The sequence below is a fragment of the Delphinus delphis genome, chromosome 9, assembly GCF_949987515.2.
Source record: "Delphinus delphis chromosome 9, mDelDel1.2, whole genome shotgun sequence".
Taxonomy (NCBI): Eukaryota; Metazoa; Chordata; class Mammalia; order Artiodactyla; family Delphinidae; genus Delphinus; species Delphinus delphis.
The window spans coordinates 62,903,623-62,927,398 of NC_082691.1; the positions used below are offsets into that span (position 1 = coordinate 62,903,623).

Sequence of the window (23,776 nt, forward strand, 5' to 3'; positions counted from 1 at the left end):
AATCTAATATGATTATCAACAAAAAGAGAGACAACTTTGGCTAAAGTTAACTGTTCACAGAAATGTCTAGATTTATAAAATGAGTAAATCAGATAGAGTCAGAACCAGAACTTCTACTTAAATGATCTTAACAAAGCTAGGGTCAGTAACAAACAAATCAACAAAAACCTTCATGCCACTGAGAGTTTTGCTATCTGGTGGCCTTAAAACTCCAACCCCTGGCCATCCTGACCAAAGTATTTCCACCGCCCACACATATGAAAACAGAACAATTGTCTGTGGAGGTCCCTCAGGTTTGTGGCTATGTCTTTATTGGTACATCTGCCTCTAATTGTGCTGACCATTCACAGATTCCCTAGCACATTGAAACAGGGAGTGAGTGTGTGTGCATGTGTGTGCGTTGGAAGCTCTTCTAATATAGACTCAGCTTATAACATCATCCCTCATAGAAATTCTTTTCTTCAGGGGCAGCCCCGAAATATTAGATTATTTATAGATATTTGTGATTATTTTGTACATGGTCTGGCATGCTTTCTCAAAGATACAAACTTCTCAGAGCCAGACGTGATAACTTGAAGCTGCAGCTGTACTGAAAACAACCTGATGAGAATTTTATGGGGAAGCAGGTTTCCGGTGTAATCCCCTCTAGCTTTCAAATTACCATTTCACCACTTCAGCAAATCTCTTGAAATGATTGGCCTTCGTGGACAAGCCCCATTCAGAAAGCAAAAGGATGGTTCCCCTTAATTGTGTTTATTTAAAGCCCAATCTAATAAAGTTGTGCAGGGAGAAGCTTACCTCCTACCTACAGGTGCCCTTGCTAACCCAGTAAAGAGTACTTATAACATCACTCTTTCTGTTGAAATCCTGGTCTTGAAAGACATGAGTACATTTCCCTTAACACTAAAAGTGAGACTTAGTAGAACCACTATCATCAAAATATTCTTGTGGATGGGAATAAAGACACAGACCTACTAGAGAATGGACTTGAGGACACAGGGAGGGGGAAGGGTAAGCTGGGACAAAGTGAGAGAGTGGCATGGACATATATACACTACCAAATGTAAAACAGATAGCTAGTGGGAAGCAGCTGCATAGCACAGGGAGATCAGCTCCGTGCTCTGTGACCACCTAGAGGGGTGGGATAGGGAGGGTGGGAGGGAGGGAGACGCAAGAGGGAAGAGATACAGGGATATATGTATATGTATAACTGATTCGCTTTGTTATACAGCAGAAACTAACACACCATTGTAAAGCAATTGTACTCTAATAAAGATGTTAAAAAAATATTCTTGTGGGTTACTAAAATCTGCCTAGTACTTTATGAAATATTTAAAGAAATATATCTACCTCAGTTGAGTTGTAGTGGGATAATGATGACTTTGAAAGCTAGTCAATTTTTTTTTCTTTAACATGGCTTTAGAAGGTAAATAAATACATGAGTAAAACGAAATGAAACTTAGCAAGAAAAGTTTAAACAAAGGTAGATTATTTTTGTATCCTGGGCTGTTTTTCCTCTTATGTCCAAAGCAAACCTACAAGACCTAACGCTTTTTAATGTAGCATTTGTGTCATTTAGTTTTCCTACATGAAGCCACCAGCTTTACCTGACTAATTATTGACTGAATCCAAATAACTGCACTTAGAATTCAACTAACCAGTTGAGTCCACACTAGTACACCTGTCCTTAACATGAAAAAGGAACCACAGCTATTCCCAGTCCAAATGAATCATCCAATAGACAAGCATATATTCAAACAGACCAGCATCTGACGGGGTATCAAGATGTATTTAAAAGTGTCTACCATTCATCAAATGAGGTATCCACACACTCCAAATTTACAGATCCCTGGAAAAGGTCTCAAGCAAGATCATTCTGATAAAGGTTGAAGGTTTGATACATGAAAATGGCCTCAAATTCTTTAATACCCTTCCATCAAGAAATGTAATCTATATCTCCTTCTCTTGACTCTGGGTGGATTCTGCAATAGCTTGACCAATAAGATACAGAAGAAGTAACATTAAGCCAGTTTCAGGGAGACTAGCACCTTCCACTCCTTTTCTCTTGGAACACGTGGCCTAGGAAGCCAGCTAAGAGTGCAACACCCCTGAGACCACCATGCAGTAGAAGCCCAAACTCCTGGAGACGTTCTGGAGGATGAAAGCCATGTGGAGAGAGAGAAAGAAAGAAGGAGCACCGAAGCTCCCCACACGCGAGTGAAGAATCGATCTTGGAAGTGGATCCTCCATCCACATCAGCCCCAGCTGACACCAGGTGGGTCAGATCCAAACCACCCAGACAAGTCCTTCCTGAATTCCTGACCTATAAAATCATGAGCAAAGTAAAACCCTTGTTCTAAGCCATAAGTGTGGGGATGGTTTGTTACTCAATGATAAATTAGTAGACATGGAATATTTCACATGAGAATATGCATGTGATTAAAAGCAGAAGAGCTCACACCAAGCCTCTATTAATTTGCACTTTTAAGACTTCAATAAAGCCGATACAAACCAGTTTTTTTTTACATCGACATAAAAATGCAACAGCTTTCACATCAGATATGCAAAAATATGCTTTCCCAAAAAATTGACACAGTAATTTGAAACCTGACAGGTTTGAGCAGTTCTCTTGAGAAACTCCCTCTTACCTGTCTATTTATCTCCCCTTAAAATAAGATTGAGGCAACTTTGAAACATGTCATACCCCAAGTTAACTACACGTGAAAATGATAAATTACCTTTTACTACTAAAGACTACTACTATGCCCTCTAATCTGAGTGATTAATTTACGCCCTGCTCAGTGGTTCACATGCAATTACTACCATGAGCCTGATGAACTTGAACAAGACAGAATTATTCAGCCATCTGTATAAGCTCACTATATTTAGAAAAGTATAGCAACGTCTAGGAAGCTTTTAAAGTTTTAGTTCATTTTCTCTCAATGATTTGTGCACCTCCACACTGCACATCAAATGATGACACCACTACTTTGGATTACTGACTTTATTTGGAAACCATAGGACATAGGAGCCTCTACGATGAGATGAGACCCACTAAGAGAGGTCAGATTAAAGTCGTCACTGAAAGTACCATTGTTGAAACCTACTGGAAGATTTTAATTGCAACAGCAATTTTTGATCTCATATAATCTGTTTAAAGCCATAATACCAAAGTCAATCCATGAAAAGCAGACACTAGGCTTTTAGACTTAGCCGTAGTCTTCTGCTGCTTGGTGAACAGAAGGTCTAAGCAACTCTGTTTCTTTGGAATGTGCTTTCCAAACTCTTCTCAATAAAACAGAGTAATGGAGGGTGAAGACAGATGATATTCTACTTTAAATTACCCATTCCATGGTTAAATCAAAAGACTTCCCTTAAAGGAATTTGTACCTATGTTTTGAGCTCAATAGCATTTTGTCAGCAAATCAGGCAAAGGAGAATCCAAACACCAAACGTGCATTTGCAAACCTTTTCTGCTCCACCTATAATCCTTTACACATGCCCTCAGCCCAGCCCCACTCTGGTCAAAGGTTTTAATAAAATCGCTAGATAACTTAGCAGTAACAAGCTTTTTAAGCCACCGGATCCACTCTCATGTGAAGGTGTACACTTACTGCGCCACGCTAAATGCATGCAATCAATTTTTAATTACAGAAACAGTAGTGACTCGAAGATAAAGCAGGCAACTCGCTGAGAAGGAACTGAGAGACTGTTTATTACAATGAACGTCCACCATGAGCCAGACTTGCGAAGACTTGTGACACAAAGGAGTCAACCAACCAGTTCCCCTTTCTCAGAGGGACGCTCTTACCTCTGGGACGTTTTCTTATATTTCCTCCTGTGGGAAAAGAAGCATAAACACACATCAGAAAAGAGTCTGCGGCAGGTGGTAGGTTAGAAAAAGATAGCTTCAGCGGGGATGGACGCAGAGGTGAACACTTTGTAGAAAGTTCTCTCTGTGAGGCTTGTGGGTCTCAAAACCCACTTAAAAGTTTTGGATTATTGTGTTACATTGCGGTTGGATGCAGAGAATCGTAGTCTTATCAGCTACACATAGCATCCCAAGAGCTCAATGGCTCTGCCCCCGATATTCTGCTCTTTCCCCTCTGAGAGCACTGTAGCATCTTGGTTGAGATCAGACCTTAAAGATAGCAAGATCCAGGTTCAAATATCAGCCCTTCATTCACCAGGTTCATGGAGTTGTTGAGGAGTAAGTGGGCAGAGGCTGTGAAGCGTGTCTTGTATCTGGCACATAGTAAATGGTCCACAACTCTTAGCTATTTGTACTGTCACTACTGTTACTATTATCCCCATCAGCTAGCACTGAAGTCCCTTTAAAGACCTGCCTTTTAAAATGTAAATGTGTCATCATGCAACTAAACCATAAGACCAGACATAAGGTCTTCAGAGAAGGAAGACGTGAGAAAAGGGACAATGAGAAAGTCTAGAAGCAAAATAGTGAGAGCAGAATCAAGAACTTGCTACTGGCTAAGCTGTGGGCTCAGGCCCCTGGAAGAACACGTCCCCAGGAAGCACAAGTAGCTGGAGTTCTACTCCACCTCTGCTATTTAGAGTCCTCACTTAGCCTTGGGCAAATCTACTGGGTGCAGGGCTTCTTAATCTATCAAATGGAGGTCACATTGGCCCTGGTAATCTCACCTGGGTCACAGTGGCCTTCGAGGAGGAAACGGCCATAAAAGTTTATTTCCCAGTGTATCCCAACGTTTTTCACATTTGTGTCAGCTTTTGTAGGCTCTGAAGACCCTCAAAAGAGTTTTAAAAGACTCTTCAATGGAGGGGATTAAAGGAAAGGAAGTGCTGGGAGAGGAAAACGCATCTCCCGGTAGCATCTCCGGGAAGGGCAATGCAGCTGTCCTTGGTTCCACACCGACGTTCCCATTACAGTCACTGCACCAGGAAGCCAAGCTACTGATTTGCTAATATAGCTACATGTCACACATCCTTTACAAAAAGGCACAGATGTTTCAAATTCAGAATCCCTATGACCTGTGACATCTCTGTTTAAATGAAAACATACATGGCAGTGTGACATGTTAAGTGAAGTAAGGAGCATGAGGCACTGAACCCGCAATGTGATCGTGACCTGAGAGGTACTGATACCTGTTTATCTATAAGGAAAAACACCAGAGTGATAATCACGAGCCCAGGGTAGTAGGTTAATGAATCATTACTTTTATTTGTACTTGTATGAATTTTCTATATTTTCTATTTTAAATGAGCCTTATGATTATAATTAGAATAATTATAAAAATTTATAAAATATTCATATACAGTCACATATACAGATATCTACATCTATAGGAAGAATATACAGAGATATTTACATGTTTGAATTATATCATATATGTAGGGAGGAAGGTCAACTAACAGATGGGTTAGGGCTTGGGCTTGAGAGCAAACTACCTGTGTTCCGATTTGGCTGTGGCACTCAGCTCTACGGTGTTGGACCAGAGATTCAAACCCTCTGAGCCTCACTTTCTTTATCTGTAAAGTGGGAATAATCAGAGCACCTCTTTCAAGACCTTGTGGTGAGAAATAAATGAGATAACCCACCTGAATGTCAGCTCCCCAAAGGCAGATTCTTTGTATGCTGCCCCACTGTATCCCACTGCTTAAAACAGTGTTTTGCACGCCCTCCAAAAGCTGTGATGGGTGTGCACTGACCATCCTGGGCCACCCCCCCCACCCCAGCAGTGACAGCTCACACGCTCTAGGCAGTAGCAAAAGCAGAGGTTTCATCCACAGGCACAGACCACAGTGAGCTGTGGGTGTGACCCATGCCCTTGGCCCTCGTTAGAACTGCTGTCTAATGAACCGGGCTCGGGAGTCTCTGGCAAGACTGGAAAATAACCCAGTGAGAGTGTGCAAGGGCCAAAGGTAAGGGGGCAGTTGGGGCAGATGGATGCCCCTGGTTCCCACCCAGAAACTCAACTAGTTCTGTCAACAGAGTGTATCTTCAGAGGCCAGAAGAAGACAACCTTTGCTATTGGCTTCCACAGAATTCTGCCAACACTTGCCAAATCATAAAAAGGCACTGCTGGGGGCTTCCCTGGTGGCGCAGTGGTTGAGAGTCCGCCTGCCGATGTAGGGGACGCGGGTTCGTGCCCCGGTCTGGGAAGATCCCACATGCCGTGGAGCAGCTGGGCCCGTGAGCCATGGCTGCTGAGCCTGCATGTCCGGAGCCTGTGCTCTGCAACGGGAGAGGCCACAACAGTGAAAGGCCCGCGTACCCAAAAAAAAAAAAAAAAAAAAAGGCACTGCTGGGAACGCTGAGTGCATCAAAATGAACAAAAATAAGAATAGCTTCCAATTTCAGCACCTACTAGTAACAAGCACTTAACATACATCACTAATACTCATAATAACTCTACTAAGATCTACTCTCTGAAAGAATCTGAATCCTAAAAAAGGAAATTAATACATGTTACCAAAAGTGTTATAGTATAACAACCAAGACAAGGGGTGGCTCAGGAAGCTTTGTAGCTTTGATTGATGGGCAGGAGTTCAACAAGGAGGAATACGTAAGTACGTGGGCAAGCAGGTAAGAAGGGCGTGCCTAATGACCTCAAACCAGCCCAGCTCAGCCCAGACAGATTCAGAGGCAGAGAGCAGGTTCTAAGGCTAAAAAGTACTGAGCTAATCAAGAAATGTAATAAAATGTATACTTTTTTTTAAAAGATGACACCTGAGAGAAGGGGTCACCTGTTGCATTGCCTTGTGGAAAGACAATAGGGTTCTGGAATGTGATAAACCTGGTTCAAAATCCAACTTCTCCCTCTCTAGCTGTGAGACTCAGACAAGCTCTACACTAAAGCAAGCTTTAGCTTCCACATCTATAAAATGGGAGGAATGATCTCAGAGAACACAATGCACTGAATTTGCCAGGTACCATGCATGCCATGTAAGGGGAATTCTAAAAGGTTTAGGACCCTTTCGCCTTGTTTTGAGTTTCTTGAGCTCAGGGGTCCTGTCATACGGGTCTCTGTATCTATCCCAAGGGCATGCATATCGACGGGCACATGGTTCGTACACAACAAATGTCTGTGGGCAAAGTAAATACATCATTTGTAGCTGCCACCCACACATATCAAAACATGGGTTGTGCATTTGGTAGACCCAAAAAAGAGAGACCAAAAAACCTTATTTTCAGCCCAACTCACCTTCCCAACATTCACTCCCCACCTTCACAGATGCATTCCTGACTTCACAGATTCTGAAGTTCTCCCTTCCCATCTTGTCCCATTTAGACAGACAGCCCCCATGTCCAAAGACACCCAACCCAAAGTGTCAGCTTACACTGGAGCTGGAAGGTCAGCACTTAAAGCACAAGAGAAAATACAGATCCATAGAAATTACTCTACTCAAGATCCTACTCACAGATCATCTTGACTGGGCAAGATGGTGAGGCTTGAGTCCTACTTATCCTTCAGCTTTCAGCTTTCAGCTGAGTCATCACTTTCTCCCGAAAACCTTCTAGGGCCTCCCAAACTGGATCATCCCTTTTGTGTGTTCCATGGTGGCCAGAGCTCATCTGTTATGCTGATGGCAAGATCGATAGCTTGTCCACTATCTGCTAGTATTTCTCCCTTGCCTAACATGGTGCTTGACAAATGACAGCTGTTCAATATACTGCTGTTGCGTGAATGAGTGAATTCATCAAGACACTGATCAAAATGCTTTCTTTCTACCCATTTTTTTTCTGTTTAGTGATGAGTTACTACAAGCGATGAGACCATCTACCACAGTCATGGTTTTCTACACACAGGAGGAATGCAATGAGAGAAGGCTGGCAGGGGGAAGCTGGAGAGGAGGCTCACAATTGTTGAGCATCTCCTCTGTTCCATGTCTGTTACATAAACTAACTCACTTTGACCTCCTACAGACCCTAGGAGGTTTACCTCACTTTATACTTGATGGCAATGAGGCTCAGAGAGGTTAAGTAACTTTTCTAAGGATACAGAACCTTGAACTGGTTGATACAGAAAGCAAACTCTGAAGCCCTCAAAGAAAATTGAGGAAATTAGTCAAAGAAGTCAAAGGATGCCTGGAGGAAATTTAGACACTCGACAAAAACAAACAAAACCAACCACAGAACATACTGGGCTCTTTCCGTCCAAACGCAGGAAATGAGCTAGAAAAGAACTTAGTTTATTCTTGGCCTTTTGTTTTTAAGAACTTCAACAGAATTTGCCCCTGATTCATAACCTTAAAGACAAAGGGAATGTTTTTAAATCTTCTGTTTTGGTTTCTCAAACTTACTTTAAATTTATAATTTTTTGAAACTTATAACAATACATCACAAGTCTCAAGATTCACGTAGCTAGACTGAGCTAATTCAGACCACAGAGAATGACCAGGAGCTGCTGTGCTCTGGTATCTCGGCAGTGTGGGAGATGGAGAGAGCACACCTGCACACTGAGGCAGAAGGCAGGCCATCTTCACAAGGCCAGGCTGAGGAAACCGCATGGATGAAAGCCGAGAGCACTTTGCAAACTCTGTTCCCCAGAATGCCCTCTACCCTTCACTCACAGACACACACACAGACACACACACACACACACATACATGGCATTGTTTGTCTATTCATTTGTTTTTTAAAGAGAGGCATTACAGTATAGTGTTTAGGATCACTTACCTAAGCTAAATCCCTTCTTCAGCTTACTGTGTCCAATAAGCTATGTGACCTTTGGCAACTTACATCACTTTCCCAGCCACCAGTTTCCTTATCTGTAAAATTTGGGTAACAATAATACGCACTTCACAGGTTGATGTGAGAGTTGAATGTAATAATGAATGTAAAGTTTTAGCACAGTGTTGGGCACCCAGTAAACGTTCAAGAACGAGTCAGCTATGTATTTATAACAATAGTACTGCCTAAGTAATAATGGTATTATAATTCCATAGGTTTCCAAATTTTGTTTGAAAAAAAAAAGGCTTTCATTGATTAAAAAAGTTTTAAAAAGAAGTTTAAGATTGTTTTCTAAAGTAGAAAAATTGAATACTCTCAGTTCTCCTCATCTTAGAACACTTGAGCCACAAAGAAAGCAGGTGCTAATCTCAGTCCTACTAAGCAGAGGAGGAACTGAAACTCTGCCCAGCTCTCCTCGCTCCCCACATGCCCCAGGGAGCCTGCAGGCTGTATACACTCTGACACCCACCCAGCAGTGGTCCCTGTTAGCCTAGCAGACCCACATACTTTCCTCTAATGTCAAAGCTGGGTCGTTGCTCAGAAAGCAGGAAAAAAAGAAAGTAAAAATAGATATTTAGGAACTGGACACCATGATAATCCTTAGAAATATCTCAAATTATCTTTAAGAAAAAACCTTTTTATCGATAATTCCCTAAAAACTGAAGCCCAGTGAGTTGCTTACACAGAATCCCTAAGCATCCTCTAGAAGTTATAACTCAGCACAGAGATATCATGCTATAACTAGAATTATTGCTTGACCACATCCACTTACCTGTTAGGCAAATTAAAAGACTCCTGGTCTTCACTGAAAATCCATGTCTGTTTAACTCTGGAATGTGTCTATGAAATCGTGGATTGCCCAAGAAGTATCAAATAGTGTGTACGTGTTATGTGTGCATGCATGTGTACAGAACAGGGGAAGTGATAAGCTGGAAAAATCTCCCCTGGAAGGCTTCAGTCCATTTACGTCCAGCTGATCACATTCTGACAAGTGGCTACTGAGACGGGAGTATCATCAAAGAGCAAGGAGCACTGACCCCCAATATCTAAAAAGGTTCCCCAAAGCTGTCCATGCCTGTGTCATCTACACCTTGAACTTCAAGACCCTGCACTTCATTTTACCTCTCTTGGCCCCAATTTGGGAGAGAAGGGAGGAAACTAAGCAAGCATAAGGAGTGATTCTGGCCACAGTACACCTGGACCTAAGGGCAGAGTAGAGACAGCAAGGAAATAGCAAAAAAGAAACAACAGTGTGGGAGATGCTGGATGCTTTTAAAGAGGTTTGTTTGCTTTTTGATGGCTAGCAGTTTGCAAAGTACTGGGCATACCCACAATCACATGTAAGTTTCACAGACTCCAAAGTCAAACAGATGACTTGGGAATCATTCCTGATAGCCTGGGTGAGTGAGAGTCAATTAAGCATTGAGGTTAAATCATGAAGCACCTGGCAGTCTTTCACTTTTTTAAAGTGAGTATCTTTGAGTAAGAGCCATATGGTTGCTGCAATAATGAGGTTTACAAATAGGCTTAATATTCAAACAAGCTGGCTTAGAAAAACCAAAACTTGTGCTTAGTCTCTAAGTTGACAGCAAGATACCTCTCAGTTGAGCACAAGAAGATTTTCTGGTCTGGGAAGTTGAATATGCAACAGCTCCACACACACAGTGAGAAGTCCAGTTCTGTCTGCAATGTTCTCCAGGGTTTCTGGGCAATAATGACTCACTCTGCTCCAGATCCCATCAGATCCCGTCTCCATCCTTCCTTACTGAGGTCACTATTGCTGCTGAGGCACAGATAGCTTTGGAAATGTTGGTTCTCAGGCTTCAGTTCCCTCAAGGGAGAGGAGATTGGGGGACAGGCTCAGAAAAAAAAAAGTGCACAGCAAAACTCAGGGAGTTAAGTACATGTTCTCACGAGTTCAGGTCACATGCGGCTCACTCGTGGGAAAGTGGACTGAGATAAAATGCCACAAATATCTGTGAAATGATCGAGGATCTGAATGATCCTCTGGTTTTGTTTTTTACTGGCATATGGGGCGCCGACTGAACAAAACTGGATATCGCTAGAAACTTCCACTGAATCTGTCTTAAATCATTTGTATGAACTACTTTAGATGCTGCTGAGAATGGAAGGCCCTTGTACATTTCTTCTCATTTCTCCCAGTGATTTCATTTCCATGATACCCATGTTAAAACCTAGATTTGCAAAGCTATATATGCTGATTGCTTTATGGCCTTTCCCATATTTTTAACAAGTAAATGCCAATGAGAAAATGTATATAAATTGCGGTTTCCTGGCACCTTCCAGCAGACAATTTGGGGAAGGGGTGGGGAGAAGAAAGATATTAGAGAAAATGAGAAACTTCTCTTACTAGCTCAAATATTTCTTAACTGATGAGCTACAGAATGAAAATCCATATGGGCAACAATTCTATTTTCCTGGTTGGCCAAAGATCCAAGGCAGGACAAAAAATACAAAATAATGAAATAATATAAACTCACTTTTACTTGGAATAACCCAATAATTAGGAAGGAGTTGTTTTTGCTTAAATTTTCTAGAGAATTTTTCTGCCAGGTTGTCTATTGGGGAAAATTGTCCTACAGATTCCCACCCTTTCATTTAGGGCTCTTAGAAAAGGAAGATCATGTTTGGGGACAGCAACTTCCAAAGTACAAAATTCCAATATGTTTAACCCAAAGTGATGAGATCAAATTCAAATGAAGGAAGCCTTCGAGAGTGTGGTTTGGGGTTGAGCACTGGTAAATCAGAAAAATGAGAGAATGCTAATCCGAAACACAGCTGTAAATAAGATGATCAATGTTTAACTCACTTCTGGAAGCAAATGTGTTTCTATCTAATGCCGGCTGGGCAGTGGAAACAGGAGAAATCCTTGAGAAGGTTTAGTTCAACCTAAACAACCCCACAGGAAGCCCCACCTGGACCGGCACCAACTCACAGTCAATCCACCCCGCGCCGGGTGCGCCCACATTCCCACAGGGCTGCGTCTTCATTGCTCCCCCTCCCCAGACCCCTCTTCTAGCTGCAGACAGCTGGCCAGTCACAAAAATCCAAATCTCCTGTTCATGCTTGTTTCTCTCCTGGGCCTGGGTTAAAAATTCCAGCACTCAGATTACTGTCTAACAGGCCCCAAAATAGGACCCCTCCCCAAAAAAGCTGAAATCTTCCTCTGAAAAGCATTATTTTTGAGCAAACCAAGGACCATTTCCCTCTAGCTTAAAATCTACTGCTTAAAGCTGGGCAGTGAGCTAATCAGTGGCACCAATGAAAATATACTGGAAAGGTCGTTAAAGAAAACAAAGTAAATGTCATGCTTGTAGAAGTCTAAGTAGTACCTTTTTTGCATAAATGATCTACCCCTCCATTCACATATTTACAACCACTTGCAGTGTTCTAAGTACAATAAAACTGTGTGGATGGGAATGGAAGAGATCTTTGTGACCTACTTCCTGGGAGCCTATCTCCGGTTTCGATAAACATCAATGAGAAAGGCTGAAAACAAAAATATTTCGTAATATCTGTGACAACACTGCCAGAGTGGAGATAAATCCAAAGGACTGAGACAAAACCTCACTCTTCACAGATATATCCCTGTAATTAGGGGAGGGGCAGGTTTTTTAACTGAATTATCCAGAGAGATGCTTGAATTCTCTACTCTGTTTTCCCCATGTAGATTTAGCCAGAACAAAAACTGTATCTTCTGCCAAGTTTAACTTCAGTGACCAGTCTAATGTTTTTAAGGCTTTCCTATCTCCCCAAGTAGTAACTCCTTCCTTCTCTCCTCTACCTTTCCTCCCAACTTGTTATCAAAACCTATTCCCGGCAGAAAGCAGCTATTGGCCATTTACAATTCCAGGTGAATGTAAGTCAATACAACAGCTCCTCGAAAGCAGATGTCCTTCCTATTTCCTCTCAAATCTTCTCTCACAATAGAATCATCTATAGAAGGCTCTTCTCTGGACATAGGCTTTGTAAATTTCCACAATTTAAATATGGCAAAAGTAAGGCCGATCCCCAAAATACAGAAAAAAAGAACAACCCACTCAGCTAGCAGATGCACTCCTAGGGACCATTTTGAGCGCCACTGTCAACTGAATCAGTTGAGCATTTGAACCAGATTCTCCTCAGCTACAGTTATCCTCACTGAAAGTATCCAAGACTCCGACAAATGGGTGCTTTGAACAATTCTTTCATTTGTTTAACCATGACTAATTTCAGTTAGTAGTTTTATAGACAGAATGGCAGTTCTAAACATTTTTGAAGCTTAATTTACAATAATTCATCCTTATCTTTCACAAATGAGCTCTGCAGGACCCTGTTCATGAAAGTGTTTATAGTTTCTCATAGTTAGGAGACAGGGTTCCAAGTAACAACCTAGAGTAGTATACGAAATATAAAATACTTTGGGGGGGTTAATTTAAAGATATGGTAAGACCCCTTAGAGTCATCCTCAGACAAGACTCAGAGACGTAGAGAAAAAAAAAGGGGTGGGATATTAATCTGAATTTGAACTACTCCTAAAAACACACCTGGAAGTAGCTTTCAAAGACTAATCTTTCACTACCAGATTTACTCCGTGTCTCTAGAGTGTAGGAAAAGTCTCGCTTATTTAAGAATTTTGGTTGTTTAGAATCTGGATAAACAGAATTTAATGGTCTTTGGATGTGTAATAGTGACTTTCAGTCAAAATACATCCTCACATTGCTTCTCACTCTTCTACTGGCCTTAAGGGAAAGGAAAGCTATATTTTGGCAGAATATTGAATATTGGGTCCCTGCAATAGGTCTTTGGAAGGGAGTGGAAAAGAAGGGAGGAAGGTCCATTTTTGGAAGGCCTTAAAGAGCTTCCAGGGAAAAGGCCACGAATGAGGCAGAGCCGATGTGGAGGGTGGGCACTATGGCAGAACTGTGGATGCCCCGAGAGACAGAGGCCCGGTGTGTGCACGTAGGACACCTTGGGAGCAGCAGCACGAGGCGGCGCCCACTGGGCGAGCCTAGACAACAGGACAGCCTCCTGCAGGGTCTAGGGAGCCTCCACCCAGCCAAGCTGCACCAGACCCTTCTTCAGGGGGCAGGGCTCCAAGCTCCGAGTCTCACTGCCTGGCTCACGCCTGACAGTCCCCACAAGGTCCGTGATGAGGGCCTCATTCCATTTAGCTTCTTGGGTCATGGTCTCTTTCTGCATCTGGTATACTGGAAATGACCCTGCCTAGCCCTCAGGTTTCTGTCTTTGCTCCAAACCCATGTTGTGGTGGACTTGACACCAAGCAGTCAGTACAAGTGTTCCAAGCAAAGCCATGTAGATTGACTACTAGCTGGTCTTTCCCAAATGTTGAACAAGTAAATGCCAGTGAGAAAGTATATATAAACTCATCGTCTTCTGGCATCTTCTGTCAGACTATTTAGAGAGGTCACACTAAACTATGTTCTCTCTACTTGTAAACTTTATAGGAATATTAATTTAGCATTATTCAGACACACACATGAACACACATGTTCACATATACATATTTATACACATTATATATATATTATTTACAATATGTATTATATCATTATTTTATATATATATAAATATAATTTTTTCTTCTTACTTTGTTGGGCTGTACCTTATATCTCCAACACAGACCTTTCCTTAAATCTCCAGGCCTTCTTATCCAACTGCTCATGTCTCCTCAGGGGCGTCTTATAGGCCTCTCATATTCAGTATGTCCAAAACTGAGCTCATGATTTCTACTCCGCATTCGTTCTGCTGCCACACACAACCAAACTTGCAAACTTGATCCCCCCTCAGTGATCCCGATCTAAGTAAATAGTACCTGTGGATTCAAGCTAAAAACCTGGGAGTTATTCTAAATTCCACAATTCTCCCTCACATGCCAAGTCCAAATCCTGTTGAGTCTATCTCCTAAAAATCTCTCAAGTCCATCCCCACAGACCTACAGTGGTTTCCCATTGCTAAGGCTCCCTGGTCTAAAAGAAAAGGCAAGATCTGCCCCTTTCTCCAGCTGTGCCTTGAGCCTCCTGTCTCCACACTGCTTTTGCTGCTGCCACTTGGCCTTCTTTTGTCTTCTCGGAGGCGTCATGTCCCTTTGGCTCTTTGCACCTGCTATTTTCCCAGGCCTTGGATACCTCAGAACACTCTTCCTCAACTCTTAACTAACACCTACTTATTCTTCGTATCTCAGCTTAAATCTCACTTCTTCAGAGAAGGCTTCCCTGATTCTTAGACCTGGTGTGGGCCCCCTCTAATATGTTTCCACAGCACCCTGTACTTCTTTGCGGCACTCATCACAGTAAATATCTATTTGGGGAATTAGATATTTAACATTTGCCTCTACCTGTAGACTGAATGCTCCCTAAAGGAGGGGACATTTGTCTTGTTTCCCACTGTATCTCTGGTGCCTAGCATAGTGCCTGCCACGTGGTAAGTGCTAAAGAAATGTTTGCTGAGTGAATGAGTGATAGATGAGATTCCTGCATATAGATGAGTGTGTATTCATTCAAATTTATAAATAAAACTCATCACCTATAGTTATGAATGATGTCTTCTTGACTGAATTATTCTCTTAAGATTTTTCATAATTTCACAACCTAGGAACATCTAGATTTTTCTTATACTCGTTTATTTTATTTAATAAGAGCTGTCAAAAGGTCTTTAAATAAAGAGTACATTCCAATAAGCCTGAAGAATATAGCACTTTGCATGGATTCAGTATACGTTCTCCAGAAATAAGAGTATTTTATTTGTTGTAGAATTCATTTGTATTACTCATGGGAAATTGTGATGGTCATTCTCAAAGCTGTTACAGACTACATTATGTGTCTCACATTTAATCATTACTTTTCTTGTCATCTCTCAAAAAGCTATGAGGTGGGTCATGTGAGCACCTTCCCTCCATATGGGGAAACTGGAACCAAGGAAAGTAGTTTTCTATGAACCAAAGAAAATTAAAGACGGAAAATGGAGCTAGAAATGAAGAAATCTCTTTGCTTAGGGCTGCTTACCGACAGAGGCTGTAAAACTTAGCCAAAATAATAAACGGCTGCTAAATACTGAGTTGTAATTAGCTAATAAATTAGCACAACCAAATTCTGATAAGCAAGTGATGATGTACTAATATATGACATTAGTATTCAAGTAAAGAAAATTTCATTCTAAATATAAGAATCTACTTAACCCTTTTTGATATTCACCTCTTTCTCCCCTTCAATATACATTAAGAACATAATTCAGGGAGACTTAACTGGCCTTTATTAGGAAAAGAAAGACTCGAAAACAATCCCTCAAACACAAACGTCTTCCTTCTCTAAATCCTAGGGCATTGTGTCAATGTCATTTACCTAGCAATTAATTATTGCCCATACTTTTATTGTTGTTTTATAACTTTTCACTTCTATAAAGAATTATCTTGTCTCCCTAACTAGACTCTAAGTTTCCTGATAGCAGGGCTTTTCTCCTGATACTTTCATTTCTCTTCTGAAGCTCCTAATATCTGGTATATAATAAGAGCCCAATAAAATTATGCTGAACCATCTGACATTTGCAATTAAACGGGAGAGTGGAAGGCCCAATTAACACCCTAAAATATGTAATCTGGGGGAAATAAACATCAATTTTTAAAAATTATTCTTTTGGAATTGCTTTATTAGTGAGATTCAGGTGAAGCCCCTCTTCCCTGGGTCATCTGTTCACAAGGCTTTAACTCAGAACCATGACTCTCAGACCCGAGGCTCTTAGGCCAAAGGTCTCTCCATAGTTCCAGGCTGCTATCACCACCAGCTACTTGAATCTTCCAGAGGCTGCTCCAGTCCAGCACGTCTAAACCCAAATTTATCATTCTGCTGTATCCAAGCCTGCACTTCTCTCCGTGGTCTCTAACAAGGCAAATGGCCCCAAACTCACTAATACATCCGAGACAAAACAAGCTTGGAAGACAACTTCTCCTTCTCTCTTTCTGTCTGCTTCATTCTAATGTCAACTGTGCCCCTTATTTTTTCCTCCTCAGTGGTACTACCACACTGAAGAATCTTCTCCAACTGATCTCCAGGCCTCAAGTCTCATCTCCAATCTGTCCTCCATACTTCTTCCAGAATAGCCATCCTAAAATTCAAATCTCATTGTGTTACTCTCTAGCTTAAAGTCTTTTAACAATGCCTTAGAACTTAAGGGATAAAGTGTAAACTCCTTAAAATTACATGCATTCAAAAAAAGATTCCCTGAAGGATGAATGGAGAGTGTCTGGAACACATTTGTATGTGTGTGTGTAACGTGGTCGAAGACCTGCCTCCTTAAACTATGAGCATATATAGTTTTGAATAAAACAAAAAGTAAATTTTTTAAAATTCCATGTATCACTACCTGGCCCATGCCTTTTTTCCAACTTTATCTCTCATTCCTCCTTGATGTGTCAATGTCTCCCATACCTCTGTACCTTTGTACACTGTTACCTCCATTCACTAGCTTTATCTATCCCTCAATATTGCACTAGATGAGCTGCAAGAGGATACCTCACAACTACCTTTTAAGGAGAATATCTAAGACCTCTGGGGATGGGTTTGTCAGAGAAGGTAACCCTGTTACCTGTACAGCTGATGGACCAGGGACCAATGTAGGGGCCAACTGCTTCTGAGGTGACCTGGGAGATTTCTGTCCAATAGCTCCATGTTGAATGACAGCAGCTAGACCCAACCACACCCTCTCTTTTGGGATTACCGGTAAGAGGTGAGCATAGGGAAGGGCACTGAGACTCAGGTTATATTCCTAGTTAAGTAGACACAGCTTTTCCAGTTGTCCATAAAAACAGCTCAGAATTCTGAGCTGATGTACTCTGTGCTGACTGGATGACTCCTTGTTTTCCTCACATCTCTGCAGAAGGCTGACATGAATGAAAGAAATCTGTGCAAGTTTCTTCCTTGTGACTCTAAGGACTCTGCTCCGAGTAAGTCTGCAGCTCACTGCTCACACCTTCTCTGGCCCTCCCAGGCAGAGGTAGCTCCCCGTGTGTCCTCTGTAACTACAGTCAACACTCCCGGGTGTTCATCTCTTTAGCTACAGCCTTATATCTTACAGCCTTATGGATTATTTACTTCTGCACAGAGTTTATCAAAGTGCCCGGCACATAACAGACACTCAGCAAATGTTAAATGACTAAACTTCTGTTGCCTGAACACTGATGGCCCTATTAAAAATTTCAGATGAGTAGAAAGAAAGTACAGAGTGAGAAGTCTTTATTAAATAAGAAATACAAAACCAAAGATCCAGGCTTCTTGGCCTCTGGATTTCCCCCCTGCCTTTGATGTATACTTTGGAAAAGTCACTTAAGTTCTCTGTACTTGAGTGGGGGTATTAGTGAAGACTTTCAGAGACACCAGACTCAAAGTAGCCCATGCAGGAACACAGCCTGACGGATTCGCGTAGCTGGGACAGCAGACAGAATCAGAGAAACAACTGCAGGAACTGGGGCTTGTGGGAGCAGACCCAGGGACTTCCACTCCATCTTCTCCCCTCTGCTTCTCTGTAAGTTCTGGCCTGTCTCCTGTCACTGAAAGCTCTGCTCCACGCAGTAAGAAATGGAGCCAGCAGCAGCCACCAGGAAAACCCAGAAGAGAAAGCAGCACTCTCCTCCAGCCAACAGAAAATCTCAGTGGAGGACTCTACTGCTTCTGCTTGGGTTCTGTGCCACACTTGAGACCAACCACTGTTGCCAGAATGGTGAAATTCTGTGATTGGCCAATCCTGGATCTTGAGCCCATGGAGGGCTGGGGGGCAGGGGGGAGGGTCTACTGCCATAATAAGGGGGATGGGAAAGCTTGGTGAATAGACAGAAACAATAATCCCAGTCTGTGACCCTAATAACCATACACCTGGGGATACTCCAGTAACCAAAACAGATCAAAAAAAAACAAAAACAAAAAACTATGTCCTCATGGAACTTATATTTTAGTTGGAGGAAACAGACAATAAACATAATAAACCATATCTCCGTTTATGTTCATAATACTATTTTAGATCATGTAAAAAAAGCATCTTCATAGAGTGTTATAAAAGCATAAAGCTTATTGTACTGATTACCTCATAGCTGGGCAAAACAGATATACAAAAGCTCAACTACAATTGTGACAATAAGTGCCAAGAAGTAAGTGGAACCTGTTCTCTTGCTCTCAATTAAAAAAAAAAAAAGTATAGAAGCACCCTTTTGTCATCATATAACAGGAAAAACTCTTGGTCAGGACCCAGGGTACAAGTTATGACTCAAAACCATACAGCCGTGAGGCTCCCCCTCAACATCAGAGGAAGCAAGTGCAGTCGTCATGTTTTCCCTGCTGGAAGATTCCCTAACAAAACAGGCATTGGGAGGGGCTCTTAACAATTCCACCCACTCCTACAGAGGATAGAGTAAGGACAACAGCACTTGGGGGACAACGGAGGAAATGGAAACACAAAAAAAGAGGCTTCTTCCTCAAGGAACTTCTATTTTAATGGGAGGAAACAGACGATAAGCATAATAAATAAATTAAATATATAGTATTAAGACAGTGAAATGTGCTAGAGAAAAAAGGAAAGCGTGGAAAGGGGGATGTGTGGGGCTTGTAATATAGAGAGGACCATCCCCTATATTCTCCACACTGGAGATTCTTGGCAACGATCCTCTTGCTGCTGGTAAAGACCACTCCAGGCAAGTGCAGAAAAGGGGAGGAAAAGAGAGAACCTGGGTAAACCTAAGAGTGGGATCCTGCCCTGGGTCGTGGCTTTGCCACATCTTGCCCAGTTTCTACCTCAGTTTAGATTCCTGTGCCCAACCTGGGTAATGATGTTAATTAAATCCACCTCCCACCTAGTTCATGGAATACTGTGTTGATAGTACCACGTGGCCTGTAAGCTGACCCAGATACACATTTACCTTCATTTTGAATACTGAAAAGTTCATCTTTGGGTCTTTATGCTTCCTTCATCACCTATTCATTGAGCATCTACTATGTGCCAAACCCTGTTCTAGGCACTGGAGGTACAGCAGTGAGCAAGACACACGAAGTGTCTGTCCTAAGGAACTGACATTCTACTGGAGGAGATGAAAAATTCAAGGATAGATTAAGTAGGCGAGATACTGACAATACCACTAAATAGTCCAGGCATGAGATGACCAAGTCCTGAAACTTAGATGGCTCTCAAACAAGGTGAACCAAATTCCTGACTACCTGTGGTCACCTGTAAAGCCCCTTCTATACAGGTGTCATGGTAGTAAATTGGTATGAAAATTCAATTTTGGCTATTGAGTTTTTCTAAAATGTTGAAGGAACAGCTTCCTTTCTCTTACTGTTAATCCACTGTGGGAGCAAAGAGACACACACCCTTCCATCTCCTAAGGTTTCTATTTTGTTAACTGCAAAAGTGTTACTCCAAGTTGTATAAAAAAGCATGTGCTTTGGTTTCCGGAATCTTTAGCTACTTATTATAGCACTACTGTTTTGTTAAAAAAAAAAAAAAAAAAAAAAAAGTGGTAGTAAGAACCATAACAGTAGTTAAAAAAAAAAAAAGTCATAACAATAGTAACATGTCCTTTTTCAAATCAGAAAGTGAAGCTACAGATCTCCTGGGACTGCTGTTGGGCAGGGTGTTTCAGTAGGAAGGGTAAAAAGAGAAGGATTCAAAAACACCTTTGGAAAAGAATCAACCCACACCTTTTATGTTCAAAGGTACAGGGTGCTAGGTAAACACGAGAGACTTGAAAACAAAAATGCAGACAACAATTTGGGGAGAGAAGCCTAACAGATGAAACAGAGGAAGCTACAAGACAGTGCGTTGTAAGCTCTGAATGCTTTTTCACACAAGTTTCCCACCTCAACCTGGCTGATTTGCCCAAACACTCTTCCCCAGCCTGAGTTGCTCTGTGGAGTTGGTTGGAATTGTAAAGCAGCCTGAGAGAAGCTGTTCCTGAGTGTCTGCACATGAGTCCCTCCAGCCAGGATGTCAAGGAGACCAGCCTGACAACACTTTGACATTGTATATTTTGGACCCAGATTTTGTGGACGCAACAAACTTTCTGTGTGCACCACAATATGATCACATGGAGTGTTCATCACATATAACATGAGCTTATTGTAAACACCTCTCTGAAAGAGGTGCTGCATTGCGTGCATCTCAACTGTTGGAAGAGCCTGCCAGCCAGAAAGACAAGATTTCCAAATAAGTTTACAGCCTCTGCTTGCAGCAGCCAGACAACCCCAAAATCATGTTACTTGGCATGGTTTCCCATTTAGATCAATGGCAATGAAACTCACTTTGATTATTGATGGAAGGGCTTTTATAAATTGCACTTTAAATGGGGATACCTTGAAGAAACACCTACCTTATTGCTTCCCTTTAGAAACTGTGAATATCCTGGTTGGAATGTGGTCTCCCCCAAGATAAAGATAACTTAGATCAGTGCCCTTCTGACTTGTTTTGGGGTGTGTGTGTGTGTGTGTGTGTGTGTGTGTGTGCTTTCAAAAACAATAACTGCAGCAAAACAAACTGCCAAGGAGCTGGTTTTCCCATCACTGCCCTTGGTAGGAACAGAAGGTCTGGAGAATATACTTGGAGATAACCTATTTTTTTTTTTATCTGCACTAGATATTTGATGCCAAATATCTGGGAAATGAGTATCTGGTGGTTATGGAAGGTATCTTTGGGACCTGCCTGGTCAACTGAGGAGCAAGCTGTAACCATACAGCTGTCACTACAGCTTCCTGACTGGGATAACCAGCAGTTCATTGTTTATGAAATCTTTTCACAGAAAATAACACATATTTTCAGGTCACCTCTCCTCAGTACCCAAAAACAGACAGCACCCAATGAAGTGGATGAAATTCAGAGATCTCTGTTCACCAGTCCAACTAGAATTCTGGTCACTGTATTGAAAGCAAATGCCCTATTTCACTGTTCAAATATTACTAGGAAACTCCAATATTGGTTCTGAACCCTACTTTCTCCAAAAATAGTCCTTCCTTTCAGTAACTCTTTTCCTGCTAGAAAGAATCCTAAGAAAATATCAGAAGTTGAAGTAGGCTAGGGAGAGGGAGAGGAAAATCTAACAGGCAGAATGCATGCTGAATTTGAACGGTTGGTAAGTTCTTGGACCACCTGCCAAGGTGTCTGCAAGCATTCTGCAGAGAATAACTCTTCCTTTGATTAAAAGTCTGTGACCTGAGTCCCCAAACTTTTCTCCCCTGACAAACAAACAAACAAACAGAAATATCTCCACGAATACTGAGCTACTATAACTGAAATCTAAGGACATCTCCTCTTCCCCAAAGAAAGCATGACTTGGAAACAGCAGGGCATTCCGAAGCACTCAGAAAGACAAGTCTCGCTATTGAAAGGAAGGTAGCAGTGACTGTAATTAACAGAGAAGCGGTTGTGGAACTTCTAGCGTTGTATTTTGAAGGGTCATGCAGGAATTGGGGTGAGCAGTCGTGACTGTGGCTGTGTAGTAAAATACTGATGAGAGGGAAATAGGGCGAAAGAAGTAAACAGATCTACTTACAGCCCTCGGAGCCGAAGCCAGATTTTCTCGATCTGTTCTGGTTGCAGGTATTTCAGAGAGTTGCTCTCAAATTCTTCAATCTCCTTGGTTGGCGACTCCATAGCTGCAGGTTATCACTGGGAGTGAGGCTGAGAGACTTTGGGCTCTCCTCTCCCGCCTCTTTGCCCAGCCCTGCCCTCGAGCCCCAGTCAGGTGGCGAGCGCGTCTGCCTGTCACTTTCTGCGTGCGCTCCCCCTTCTGCGACCCCCAAATCATGGCTTAAGGCGGGCCCGGAGGGCCGGCGACCCCGGACCCAGGTGCTCCCCGGAGGCAGCTGCGGGAACCAGCCATGCTCCTGGGCTAATGCCAAGGGTAGGAATTGTGCTCCTGATTTAGGAGAAAACACCTCAGACCTGTTCGGGTTCTTTTTTTTTTTTTTTTCTCAAACAAAGCCAAGGAAGCGAACAGTTTGGCAGCTGAAGGACTGCAGCGGGGGAAAGGGAGGACCGAGTGGGGAGGAGAGGCGGCGAGGAGGGAGAAAGTGAAAAGGGGAGACCGAGGAGGGGGTTGAGCCTAGGGGGAGCCGACGCGGGGCTGGGCGGTCCGACCCGGAGGCCGTGCACCCAGGCTCCACCCGCGCCCCTGCCCTGGGGCGCCCCGCGGCTCCCCCTCCCGGTCGCTCTCTCCCCAGCCACGCTGCCGTCCCGCCCCCTCTCTGTTTTCTGTCACTTACCAGCAGCTCTGCTGACAAGCGAGAAAACTGACAACTGAGAAGAGTCGTCTGCGAGCGCGCCGGGACCGGCGTCTTGTCTGACACCCGCGGGCGCGGAGAGAGGGGCGCGCCGGGCACCGCCGGCGGCAGGGCACACGCTTGCCGGGCTCCAGCCCCGCACCCGGAGACCCGCGCGCGCCAGGGCGGCCCGCCGTAGCGCAGGGCCCCCAGCCCCGGCGCGCCGATGGCTCCCGAAGCCCGCACAAAATGAATAGCACGGCACCGCTCGCGGAAATCCCAGGGAACCGAGGTCCGTGTCCTCCCAGGGGGCCGGTGGGGCAAACAGCCACGGCGAGGTTCCGCGGAGTTTGTGCTTGGAGCTTTCATTCACAGCGCTCACTTCCACGCCCGCCAGAGAGGCGGTTCCATTTTGAAATATTAAAGCAATTGACAGGGACTAAAGTAACCACACATCACACTTAGAAAGTCCCGATATGTTCTTGCTAATGGGAGTCACCTCTCTCTCCCTCTCCCTCTCTCTCCCTCTCTCTCTCCCTCTCTCTCTCTCTCTCTCTCTCTCTCTCTGTCCTCTCTCTCTCTCTGTCTGTCTCTCTCCCCCCAAAATGGTGTGAAAAAAGGAAAATATAAACAAAAGTAAGGAAGTTGGAGTTTCCACTGATTCATGACAGACTCCTCACAGGGTCCCTGGGCAGATGTTGACACTGGAGAGGAGTTTCAGCTCCACGAAGCTACAACTCAGTATCTGCGTCCCCCTAGGTCATTCACAATGTCCATAAAGTGTAATGCTCAGGCAGAGTGGGACCAGGTAATG

At 43.0% G+C, this 23,776-nt stretch overlaps 1 protein-coding gene across 1 annotated transcript in view; it reads right to left on the reverse strand.

The window, feature by feature from the left end:
* The window catches only part of PDE1C (phosphodiesterase 1C), a 260,300-nt gene extending 237,395 nt beyond the window's left edge, over positions 1-22,905 (reverse strand). The window contains exons 1-2 of the mRNA XM_060019937.1: positions 22,254-22,905; positions 3,812-3,838 (exon numbers count right to left, since the gene is read on the reverse strand). Of these exons, the coding sequence (XP_059875920.1) occupies positions 3,812-3,838; positions 22,254-22,354 (128 nt within the window). The 5' untranslated portion in view covers positions 22,355-22,905. The remainder of the gene's footprint in view (positions 1-3,811; positions 3,839-22,253) is intronic.
* Between the last annotated feature and the right edge of the window lie 871 nt (positions 22,906-23,776).